Source organism: Prunus persica, chromosome G1 (genome assembly GCF_000346465.2).
Source record: "Prunus persica cultivar Lovell chromosome G1, Prunus_persica_NCBIv2, whole genome shotgun sequence".
NCBI classification, from domain to species: Eukaryota; Viridiplantae; Streptophyta; class Magnoliopsida; order Rosales; family Rosaceae; genus Prunus; species Prunus persica.
This window is the reverse complement of record NC_034009.1, coordinates 42,726,034-42,738,141: the sequence shown is the minus strand read 5'-3', so window position 1 is coordinate 42,738,141 and position 12,108 is coordinate 42,726,034. Positions and strand designations below refer to the sequence as shown.

The following is a 12,108-nucleotide window of genomic DNA, read 5'->3' as shown; positions in this document are numbered from 1 at the left end:
ATGGCTATCTGAACCATTCGTCTGGTATTTTAATAGTAAAATGATTCATGGTATTTTACATGAAATTGATAGTGAAAATGGCTACCACGATGAGCTAAAAGTCCTCTTCAATCAGCATCGCTAGTGTCACCATCACTTTCATTTCTTTTGGTGCAAAAAGCTCCATAAAATAACCTAACCCTAGGCTCAACAACTCTTCCATAATGTATAGGGATTCCTCACGATTTAATTATAATAGTAGTAAGACTAAATTTTGTTTTTAACAAAAAAAATAAAGATATTGCCTCCTTTCTGGTAAACAGTGGTGGCGAAATGTAGGTTGGGGAAAAAAAAAAAAAAAAAAAAAAAAAAAAAAAAAAAACCCTCCCTCGAAATTCGACCAAGTGGTGAACCAGAAAAAAAATTACATTACGAATTAGGATAGGTCAAGAACTCGATCCCTTTTGGCGTTTATCATTATGGTTCCCCTTGGTTTGGTGGCCTAAACTTGTCTCAGCTTCCGACTTATCGCTTTTGCTAGTTTTTGGTTTCGTTTTGTTCTATGATGGTTTGCATTATTGCTTACCTTTGGTTCGTTTTTAGCTCTTTTTAAAGGGGGTTTTGGTTCTTGTCCCCCCCCACAAATAGCTTTACCAACAACTTTTCAGAAGAATAATGATAAGATACTTAACAACATTAGATATTATTCTATACAAATCATCATTTATTTTTCTTCAAAATATCCTAATCATGTTTGGATTAGTCTATGTCCATGCTTGCCACACCTCATTAGCCCTCATGGGGTCCTTGGCCCTACAACAATGAATGAGGGAGAGAGATTTTCATTTGAAATTCGTATGGAGCAACTTTGATCCAAAAAATAGGTTTTGATGCTTCATGTCTAGCTATCTCAGTCAGAAGTCAGAACAGTAAATTCCAACTAGGAAAATGCTAGCCAGTCAGTAAATCCACTGTTCTGCTTAGGTGAAAAAGAAAGAAAGAAAATCTACTTTTTCTGCTTTCTTTTTCAACTTAACCAGTCCTTGCTTTCCATGTATGCAATTATTGGAAAATACAAAGTCATCAGTAATCAGACAACGGCTGAAAATGAGACTAAACAAACCATGCTTTTTCATTTTCCATTAACAGATTATATATATATCCATAAAAAGATATAGTAAGTTCAACACAGAAGCATCTAGGAAATGCTAGAAAACAGAGAAAGCAAACAGTTTGAAAAATTAGAAAAAACACAACTTTATTAAGGAGATGGAGGCCAACCATGCCCTCCATACACTGCATCCCCATTCTGATCAATTCCTTCATAGAACCTCAGCTCAAGCTCCTCCAGCCTTCCCTCATCATCCCACATTCCATCATAACTCACATCATCATCATCATCATAGTAATCCTCCAATTCACCAGCCACAAATTCCCAGGCCAAATACTCAGAAGCATCTGAGAAATCGGAGCAATCTTCCCACTCATTCCTCTCATAGTAGTCCAGAATAAGAGGCCCTAAAACCTTCAATTTTGGGTACTTTTCCTTGAGGAACTTGTCCTCAAGTTGAACATCCCAACACCCTCTCAAATCCAAAAACTCGAGCTCGGTGCAGTTTGAGAGTATTTGAAGAGCGCTTTTTGTGCTGATAAGATGGTATGCCATCTCAAGGTGCTTCAGCCTAGGCATTGTGGTGGCAATGGCATGAGCCTCCTCATCCATCAAAGGCTTGCCTGCTGTATCCAATGGGTGCATGTTCCGGCACAACCCCACGAGCAATTTACAGTTCTTTCCGATTGCCTCTAAAGCCCGAGAACCAATTTTGCCACAGTAGCTAAGATCCAAGAAAGTGATAGTAGAAAGCCTTCCAGCTGTCTGTTCTACTATTGAATCACCTATTTCACTTCTTGGCAGTCTCAAGGTCTGAAGAGAACCAGCACTTGCAAAACCAAGAAAACAGGACTCAAATCAAAAAGGACCAATTTATCATAAACCACTCTTCCCCAAACAAAAAGAAGAAAAAAAACTTAATTAACAAAAGACATTGAATATATGGCCTGAACTACTGATTCTACAAGTATATAAGAATATCATCACGATTGAGCCAGAGGATTCACCTTATACTAAATGCTATGCTGTCTAATGGGTTTGCCCAAAAAAAAAAAAGGGTCATTTACAGGAGCAAAAACATAGAGCATTATTCGCATAGGAGCCAATGGGTTAGAACAAAATTTAAAGAATTCTGCTTACTGTTCAGTGATGTAGGAGAACATCATGTCATTTTGGAGGCCAGAAACACAGAGCTTTCGGAGCGATCCACAACTTCTTGCAATCAGCATTTGAAGCATACGATCAAGGTGCTGAGGCTGGCATCTATTACTCCATTCCTCAATGTCTATCTCTTGCCAACAGTAAGGCCCCATCGCTACCTTGCTCCAGGATTGGCAAACCCTTGGGATCACTGTTAGTATATCCTGGAGAGTAAGGTTGCTGAAAATCAGACCCAATGCATCTGGTATTAATTCGTCCCAATGCCGAAAATCAGTTCCCACTTCCATCTAGTCTGCCTGCAGAAAATGAGAAAACCCACAAGTGGAAAATCAGTTTTCAGAGCAAACACTTAGCATTAAAAAGGGGAATGAAAATATGACGGTTTAGATAAATCTCATGTAAAAAGAACGAATTTGTCTGAAATTCATGAGAACCACTGTAGCAGGTACCAAAAGAAATAAAGATTCATATACAATGCGTGAGCAGAAGTGAATCCATCATTTTTTCCACTAATCATGTAACATTAACAACTGCTGGAAAACAAAATGCCCTTCTATGCCAATAAAAACAAGAAAATTCAGAAGAGGAATTATAAAAACAAAAAGATAAGGCAGAAAATGGACAAAAATAAAACATACAGTTGAAGGAGAAGATAATCAGAAAAATTAACAGGCAAGGAAAATAATTTGGGAGAGAAAGAAGAAAGTTCAAAGAATTAATATCTGCAAAAGAAGACCAAAAAGAAATCAAAGATAAGATATCAAATTAAAACTCTTGTGGTAGATCCAGCAACACCCAGATGTGACCAATAAAACCATAACATGGGTGAAACAAAAGAGATTTCAGTCCAAATGAGAGCTAAAAGCAGTGGCCAACCAATAAAAGAATCAAAACCCAGGAGGAGGAAGGCATAAGATGAACAGAGTCCAAATCACTGCATGTGTATCAAGGGGTTGTTTGATTAAGTGCATGACGACCTCCTCACAGATCTAGAGGAGAGCCAAAACACCACTAGGTAGCTGAATAAATGAGATAAAGATTTAGGCTTTGAAAACTCATAACCCAAGAAGCAAAAAGACCAACACTGAACTCGGGCTTATACAAACAAAACCACATCTTTCAGTTGCAGATGCAGTGTGAAATCCCCTGCTTTGCAAACAAGTCCACCATAGTGGAAAAAGATTGCAGCTTTTATCTTCTGTACAAATATTTTTCCTTTTTGAAGAAGATTTTAGAGAAAATATATGTTAAAACGTAACAACATACACTGATTATACGCCCTAAAGGAGTGGGCTTTGTTAGTTTCCAGGATTTGGATCATGCAACTACTCACCGGGTTATCCGCCAGAGACGCAGGGCAAAAGAGAGAGAGAGAGAGAGAGAGAGAGAGAGAAAGGAAAGCTACAAAATGAAACCCATCTGCTGCCACCAGCAAGCAGAATCCAGAACAACAAAGGTAAAAACAAAAACAAAGAGTGAAAACGCAACAAATACGTATGAATGAGGTATGAAAAAGGTTAAATTAATTTGAACCCATTTGATGGATACACACCTCAAATCTCTCTCTCTCTCTCTCTCTCTCTCTCTCTCCAACTTAGATAAGGAGAAATTTAAAATTGAAAACTCCAACTTTGAAAATGAATAAATGAAAATTGGACACTGAAAACTGTCAAAATGGGTGTTTAATGATAGATTTAAATGATATTGGTGTTTGGTGATTGGCATCATCCATCCACATACATGCATGTAATTAAAAATAGGATGTGGGGTTTTCTGAAAGATAGGATGTGAGATGACTAAATGGGCAGTAAATACTGTGGAAAGATAGAGACATGAGAGAGAAGTTACAATTTTTTTTTTTGGACAGGGAGAGAAGTTACAATTTCCAACTGGGGTTTGTGGGAAAGAGAGGCACCGACACGAGTCGGTGGCTTGGAGGAGTGACAGGGAGGTGGTGAACCATCTGGAAACTGGAAATTATGGCACTCTCTGATTTTTTCCAACACTAGGTTGAAAATATTGAAACTTGAAACTGGGTTGGTTAAATACATTGACCATAGTTAAAGACCAAGGTTTTATATTCAAGTTTTTCAACCTACAGGTTCAGTTTTACTCCCTGTAACCTTTCTGGTTTCAATTTCAAACATGGGATTCTTTGCTACAGTCAATAAGTTTATTTCTTTTTCTTTTTCCTATGAATCTGAGTTAAATCTGTTTGGATGTGCAGTAAATGCAGGTTGGGCAAGTGGGCAAAGTCAGATTGAAAAGTGAAGAAGAATGCAACAATAATGTATTTGCCATGCCATTCTTGCTTGTTTACCCTTTTGTCTGTGTTCCATTTTTATGGAACGCCAAGTTTGTCAACAATTCTTCGGGAAATAGCTACTATTATTACTAGAAATTTATCTTATTCTTGTGACCTTTTTTTGTGTGGAATCTTTCACTAGTTTCGTGTAACACACTACTTGATTTAGATTGGGATAAGGATTTGGGACCTACTATCTAGATAAACAAAAAAAATGAGGTGTTGTAGACCTACGAAATGAGCATTGAGATTAGGTGCAACATTATAATCATGAATTATAGTGGCAAATGAATTTCACATGCATTAATGGTTGATATTCGTTTATGCGTGCATGAATTTCGTATTTTAATTTAAAGTTTCATTTGGTTCACGCTAAGGATTTGATGGAAAATCACTTTCTATGTTTTTTTTTTTTCTAATGGATGAGAAATTGAAAATTATTTTTGCATGTTTGGTAATACTAGGAAAGTATTCATAAAATGAAATTTTATTTCCTTTTCCACGTTTGGTTTGTCTAGGAATAGAAACATACTTTTGTTTTTATTTGTTAAGAAATTAAATAAAAAAAGAAATGCATTTAATGCTAAATTGTTCATGAGTACAATTTGGTCATGAAAAACATGCATATAATCTTAGTTTCCCACAGGAAGATAAAATGAAAACCAAAATGCATGGAGGGTTTCATTTTTCCCTATCTTTTTTTCGATATGCCATAAAATTATTTTCTATGTCCAGACTTACCAAACAAGATAAATTAATGAACTATAAAACATAAGGATATATAGTAGAAAGACTTGTAATTGAAAAAGAAAATTCCATATAATTGCCACTAGGGGTGGGCACGGTTCGGTTTGGACCGGTTTTTGCCTCAAATTAGAACCGATCCGATACTATTCATCCGGTTTGGTTCGGTTCGGTTTTAATAAAAAAAAATTCAAAAACTGTCCGGTTTGGTTTGAACCGGTTTCGGTTCCGGTTCGGTTTTGAACCGGATTATAAAAATTATTTTTTAAAATTATTTTTTAATACAATTCTCAACTGAAATATTATTTTTTTACTTGAAAATTAACAAATTATTCAATTTCATATAAAAAAATAAATATTAAAGTGAGAAAAGAGAGATATTTTGACATTGAACTTGGATAAATATTAAGTTTTTTTAGTGAAATTAAAAATATAGCATTAAATATAAATATATATTGAAATGATATATATTGTTAGTTTCACCGGTTCGGTTCGGCCCGGTTCGATTTTTGAAGACATGGAACCGGATCCGGAACCGGTCCAAACCGGTTCGGTTCGGTTTTTGACCGGTTTTTGACTTTTTGGTCAACTCGGTTTTTTTTCGGTTTGGTTCGGTGCGGTTTGGTTTGGATTTCCGGTTCGCCGGTTTGAGTGCCCACCCCTAATTGCCACATCATTTTAAGGCCCTTGGATGTCATTAGAACCAATGCTTAAAAAATGTGTAACTTTTATGAATTACTCTTGAGATTCAAAATAAATTGACCCTGCCAAGCGCCGCACCTTCATATGGGTGAAAAACTTCTCTACTCTCGTTGTATTGTCCTCATTTTTTTATTTTTATTTTTTTTTAGTAAGTAACATGAAGAAAGAAATAAGATAAACGAGACCATGCAAGTTTTTCTCTTAGTATAGGAAGGCAATTTGGTGGTACCCATGTTCTGTACAATTCCTAATTTTATTAATGATTATATATTATGTTTTGGAAAATATATTCTTTTTTTCCTTTTGACTTTCCATGGTTAAGAATAATTAATTAATCTAGAAAAATCCTTTGCTTTCAACTCACTGGAGCAGAACAGTGAACCCAACCCAACCCACGCAAAATGAGGATACATAGATATAATTTGGATGCTGGGGAAGTGCGAATCTATGGAAAGGTTGTGTGTGCAGTGACTAAGAGCCATGCTAGACAGACAAGAGAGAGAAAAGACAGCAAGCAAAACAGGCAAGAGAAAGAGAGAACAGCAGCGGAGACAGAGAGGGGGCAGAGAGGCTAATTTTTCCACCTACTCCAAATTACAATGGTAAAAAGGTCAAGTGGGGTCTCTGTACTTTTTATTCTTTTTTGGCTCAACTTGCGCGTGGGAGCCCCAGTCCATTTTCCAGACAAAAAATGATAAAAAATTATTTTAATAAAAATATATAGCATTCCTATTATTTTACTTTAACCAACATTACTGTTAGATTTGAGATATTTTAATTTTTAAAAATGTAGCTATGTTTCTTTTTGGAGGTGGAGTTGTTAGCCATGGTGGATCTACTATTTTTGGGTGTTGTGAGATTATGTGGGTTCTTGTAGGTGTTGTGGTCTTCTCTGGCAGGATGAATGATGGGCGGTAAGGCCTTTTCATTTTGGATGGTTGTGGTTCCCAATTAGTGCAGAATTTGTTGGTCTTTTATGATCTCTGTGGAGCATTGGTGCTGCAATGAGCCTTGTGCATCCTCGTACCTTCAACTCTCAATGAGCTAGACTTGATTTTGTACTTTATTTTTCTCATTGTCTTGATGAATTTAATTTTCCGGATTATTGTATGCATGAACTTCCATTTAAGGTATATCCTTACTTGAACATTATTTGATTTTGTAAGTCTCCCTTGTCACATCATCTTCTTGTGAACTAAATTTAGAAATGTTTCAATGCCTCTACCAAGGTCCACCTAGTGCAAAGACCCATATGTATGAATACAGAGGGTGTAGTGCAAAGCACAAGAGTGCTGGATTTAATTCATAACATTGTTTTGGGTCATAGGTGAGTGAGAATAAAGACTTGCTACTACACTTTGCATGAATGCATGCATATTGTATAACTTCCCCATCTAGCCCACTGGATTATTTAAGTCTTCACTAAAAAGATCATCACAAATAAGTACTTTGACCTACCAACCAAAACAAAAATGATGTACATTGACCCTTGTATATCATGCTTCAAGGAAAGAAGAAAAATAATTTCATGTCTTGTTGTGTTTAATATTTTTCATTTAAAAGTAAAAGGGTATTTTCGAATAAGACTACTAACACATTTAATGAATACAATCCAGCGATCAAGATTTTGTAATCAATCTTCAACATAAAATATTTATTGAGAAACTAAAAATACATAAATCTTCTTTCCTAAATTTCTTCTGAAAATGGCCTTTAGAGTGCATCAAAGGTTAAACAAGGACTAGCCCACCACCACACCATACAGCCCATCTATCACCAAGATTCATTCACTGCATTGAACTCTGAAATTTCGAGTTTTGTTGTTGTTGTAATTCTACTTAATCTTTCCTCAAAACTTAAAATAATGCCCCCGAGCACACCGTTACTTCAAAACATCCATTTTGTGATTGTAGAGGGAGCATCCCTAAACAAACTGCAAGGAAATTAAGAAATCTGTATATTTTTTCAGCATAATCAAGAATCAAGACTACTTGATTTAGGGCATCAAGGGAAAATACTACTATTTTTTTTCTTTATTGGATCAAGGGCCAAGATAGAGATGGACAAACTAGAGGGCATGAGGATGCATATATTAACATTGAAAGGAAATTAATTAATTAATTAATCTTCATGTAAAGTACTGAACCTTGAATTAGGAACTAATTAATCTCTCTGGATTGGAAGTAGGGCTTTAAGAGCACTTCCACTCATGGTGTCATGCCTAGCAATATATATATATATATATATATATATATTTTTCCACCTATTGCCATGGTAATCCAAGGACAATTACTATTCACATGGGATTAATTTTATTTTTATGTATGAGATTAATAATATAATAAAAATTCTATGTATGTATAAAAAAAGATTCTGAATTTTTTTGGTAATTTTTCAGAATTTTATTTTTTTTATTTTTTATAAAAATTTATACGTTAGCGCTCTCAGCCAACAGCTCAGGCTGTCTTCGTGGAGCCCACCATCTGCCCGGACTGGATTTGTATGGTGGAGTGAGTTACTTCAACCTAAGGGGGCCTTTTGTCCAGTCTGGATTTTGCAGTGAAAGTGCTCAAAAGAGAATGCTCCCGAAGTAGAAAGCAGGCCCTAAACCCTTAAAAGAAGGGCATCTCATATTTGCTGTCCTTGGACAGAAGGAGCGTTGTTTAGGCGTCTTTTGACTATTGGGTGGACAAGCAAATTATCACACATTCGAACGAATGGTTAATGGTTTTCCTACAAACTACAAAAACATTAAAGATGAAGGTTCTTACCCAAGTTACCTAAATTTGTTTGGCAACCTGGATTCTGCAAGGCTAGATGTAAATTCTGGTGTAATAAGAATGGAACAAAAACCAGCCGAGGTCTATATACCTAAATTCTGGTTTGGTTATCTGTTTAACATGATAATTTTATTATTGCATCATCATGACTTGAGATGGAAACTCTCCCTTGTCTTTCAATAAAAAATAAAGGTTTCAGAACAATTCAAAGAACAAGAAGCTCTATATATGCTCAGATTCTAAACGAAATAGTAAATTCTAATCTACTTTGTTTGGTCTTTTTCTTCTTTTGAGATCATTTTTCCACTCAGCGTGAAATATTACGATCAAAGGAAGAAAAATGCAGTAACACAACAAGAAGACTGCATATTCAGTATTCATTACAGGAGCAAAAGGCAAAAACAAGTTAATGGATACAAAAGAGGAGACGTATGCATTTCCAATCTAGTAACTGTTACTCTTATAGTGGCTTATAACCTGACACAAAATTGACTTCTTCTTCTACACCAGATGCTCCAGTAGATCTCACACGACATTCTACTCCCTGGGAAAATAGAGTATTGGAGGAATGAATCAGTTAAGAAACAGAATAAACTACAGTTATCCATTATAAAACAATTCTACGATAATCTAGAAAGCTTGTTAATGAGGGGGGTCCTGCAATGCTTTTCATCTGATCATAATACTATCAAAGAAAATATGCTTTCTAAGACTTGAAATGTACAATTCTAAGTTTAAAAGACTGTCTATATAGTTATCAACTGTTAAATCATGATTGATACATCCAGTACAAGAAACTAATCCGTGAAAAGTTATGAATGTATGAACAGGGCATAAATTATGACTACTAGTTATAGAAATCATGCTGCCACAGCAGTATTCATTCACATAAGTAATCCAAGGAGAGCAGTATCATTATTCTCTCGACAGTTATCCCCTTTCTCATGGAAATGATGCTTCCCCCATGGTAATAGAGGTATGGTTCAGGTAGAAAGCCAAATAAGTTCTAAACACAAAGATGATCATGAAGACAGGGGATAAGCTGATGTATATCAAAACTTGCATGATATCTCAGTATGCTTTTATTTAGGAAGGCAACTGTGAAACACATCATAACTTGCTCTTTTTCCTCTTTAAAGAATTACACAAAAACAATATTGGAATGTAACAATACTGCAACTCAAGGTACACAAAATGTTTGTACACCACTCTTAAGATTTGTGCAATCAATAGGACAAAGTAAATCCGAAAATCATCATTCGATTAGAATAATCAATAACACCCTGCTAAAAAAATGACAGAAATGGGTGATGTGATCAGCCAAAGCTTGGCTCTCAAAACACTATCAGGAATGCTGTTGATTAAGATATAAAAAGTTAACATAGGAGGCACATCAGGATGCAGTCTTCGCAGGTGGGAAAAAGGGATACATCTAGGAAATAGACAATATGAGGAGACTAAGTTCAGAGCGAGACCTTTACAATTAACATGAAGGATGAGGGATTGGAGGTAAATGGGCCCGAGATAACGTTAAATCAAAACTACAACACCTGCTAGAGATTTGCTTAATTTTGTAGAGATAAATATACCAAGTTTGAATGCCCCTCCCCCATTGATATAAATGAATAAATTAAAGTTTTTCAGCTTCACGAAGACTCTGAACAAAACCAAGTTTTTTAGTTTGAATGCCTATCTGCTTAAGTTGGTTCACTCAAGTAAGGAAATTAAACTAGTTTCAGTCAAACTTAAACCAATGCATGATCCCATCTAAGTTTGAACCATCACTACACAAGGCAGTAAAATGAGAAGAACAGAACCACATTTGATCTCTTGGCTTAAAATATTTCAATATTTGCACAAACTAACAATCTGAGTTTATGCAAATAGTTTAAAGAGAGAGAGAGAGAGGGACAGAAATGGGCAGAGGTCATACCACTTGATTAGCCAGCCAAAGAGAAAATGCTGCATAATGGGAACCTTCTCCAAGACCTCAGCTTTATACATCTTAAGCAACCCACTATTCACTTTGTTCCAATTAGGCACCCCACTGATATCATCCAACAAAGGCGAATGCTCTGAAAACGGACCCTTCTTCACCTTCTTAATAAACTCAATGCCCGAAATATACAAATACTCCTTGGAAAAATTCTCCACTATATCATCATTGTGAATAGACTTGGGTTTCATGTACTTGTGCCCAATCAACTGCGACGACCCAAAAATGAACGGCAAGAAATGGTAGTCGTCGAGACCCCAAACGCCGTGAGACCCCGCCGGCTCCAAGCAATACACCAACTGCAGCTTCCTCATCAAGTCCAAATACTTCACGAAAACCCGGGCCACAACGGCCGGATAATCTTCTTCTTTAATCACGCCCATTCTCGCGAGACAGTACAGCCAAGCAGCGAAGTTGGTCTCGTGCCCAGTACCATAGTCGATTCTGCTAGGGTTTCCAAAGCTATCTGTGAAATAAGGGACTATCTCGATCGTAGAAGCGTGGAGATGCTCCGGGAGGAACTGTAGCATGAGGGAGTCGCTGGTTTGGGACAAGCGCTCTTGCCAGGAGCGGAACGAAACGTTGCCGTATCGGGCGGCTTGCTTGGTGGGTGGGATTTCGTCGACCCACTGAATTAGGGTTTGGAGAATGGAGACGATGGTGGCGATCGTGGGAGATTCGTGGCATGGGTCGGAGATTTTTTTGGCGCGAATGGAATCGGAGAGGGCGGCGACGAAGCCGAGGAAGTGCTTACCGGGGAAGGAGTCGTGGAAGCGGCGGAGGTCGTCGGGGGACTGGATGATCTTGGAGGGAGCTTGGAAATGGTAGGGAGGGGAAATTTGGGGGACAGAGAGGGGTTGGGGGACAGGGGCGAGGATGATGGCTTGTTGGGAATTAGGGTTTGGGGGGAGGTTGATGGCGGGGGCTCGGATTGGGCGGTAGTTTGGGGGAGGGGAGATGTCGGAGAAGGAGGGAGGAGGAGCGGCCATAGGGGTTGGGGCTCCGCATTTGCAGCAGGTTGGGGTGGGAAGGTTGGTGGCGTGTGGGGATCCTGAGGAGCTAGGGTTTTGCAGGTAGTGGTGGTGGTGGTCTTCCGTTTTGCAGGAGGTGGGCTGGTGTTGGGGTTCCATTTTTGGAGGAAATGGAGGGAGCGAGGAAGCAGTGAGGTTTGGTTAATTGGCGTTATGGTGGGGAGAAGGTGATGGGCTGTGGTCTAAAGTTTGGGTCTTCATAAGTCACATGTTAATTCTTTTTAAGCCCAATTCTAATTTTCGTCTTTGGATCAAAAGCCCAATTTTAATTTCATTTAAATTCCTCTGTTACAAATTAT

At 37.4% G+C, this 12,108-nt stretch overlaps 2 protein-coding genes across 4 annotated transcripts; both read right to left on the bottom strand.

Moving 5' to 3' along the window:
• On the bottom strand, positions 1,088–3,835 carry LOC18789315 (F-box protein FBW2). Of its 3 annotated transcripts, none has more exons than XM_020554415.1 (3): positions 3,518–3,835; positions 2,231–2,547; positions 1,088–1,919 (listed from the first exon to the last, which is right to left on the bottom strand). In XM_020554415.1, the coding sequence occupies exons 2-3, from the start codon at positions 2,536–2,538 to the stop codon at positions 1,241–1,243; spliced, it is 987 nt and encodes a 328-aa protein (XP_020410004.1). In that variant the 5' UTR covers positions 2,539–2,547; positions 3,518–3,835; the 3' UTR covers positions 1,088–1,240. The 3 variants fall into 3 exon arrangements, with proteins under 3 accessions (XP_020410004.1, XP_007222637.1, XP_020410003.1); XM_007222575.2 differs by having other exon boundaries at positions 3,585–3,834; XM_020554414.1 differs by lacking the exon at positions 3,518–3,835 and adding an exon at positions 3,128–3,502.
• LOC18789595 (probable serine/threonine-protein phosphatase 2A activator 1) lies at positions 8,933–12,030 on the bottom strand. Its single transcript, XM_007222782.2, has 2 exons — positions 10,716–12,030; positions 8,933–9,326 (listed from the first exon to the last, which is right to left on the bottom strand). The coding sequence occupies exons 1-2, from the start codon at positions 11,906–11,908 to the stop codon at positions 9,320–9,322; spliced, it is 1,200 nt and encodes a 399-aa protein (XP_007222844.1). The 5' UTR covers positions 11,909–12,030; the 3' UTR covers positions 8,933–9,319.

Coding starts and splice junctions, on each gene's coding strand:
- LOC18789315 (XM_020554415.1), bottom strand. CDS start 2,538: ATGGAAGTGGGAACTGATTTTCGGCATTGGGACGAATTAATACCAGAT. Junction 1,920..2,230: donor TTCTCCTACATCACTGAACA/GTAAGCAGAATT, acceptor TGGTTTTGCAAG/TGCTGGTTCTCTTCAGACCT.
- LOC18789595 (XM_007222782.2), bottom strand. CDS start 11,908: ATGGAACCCCAACACCAGCCCACCTCCTGCAAAACGGAAGACCACCAC.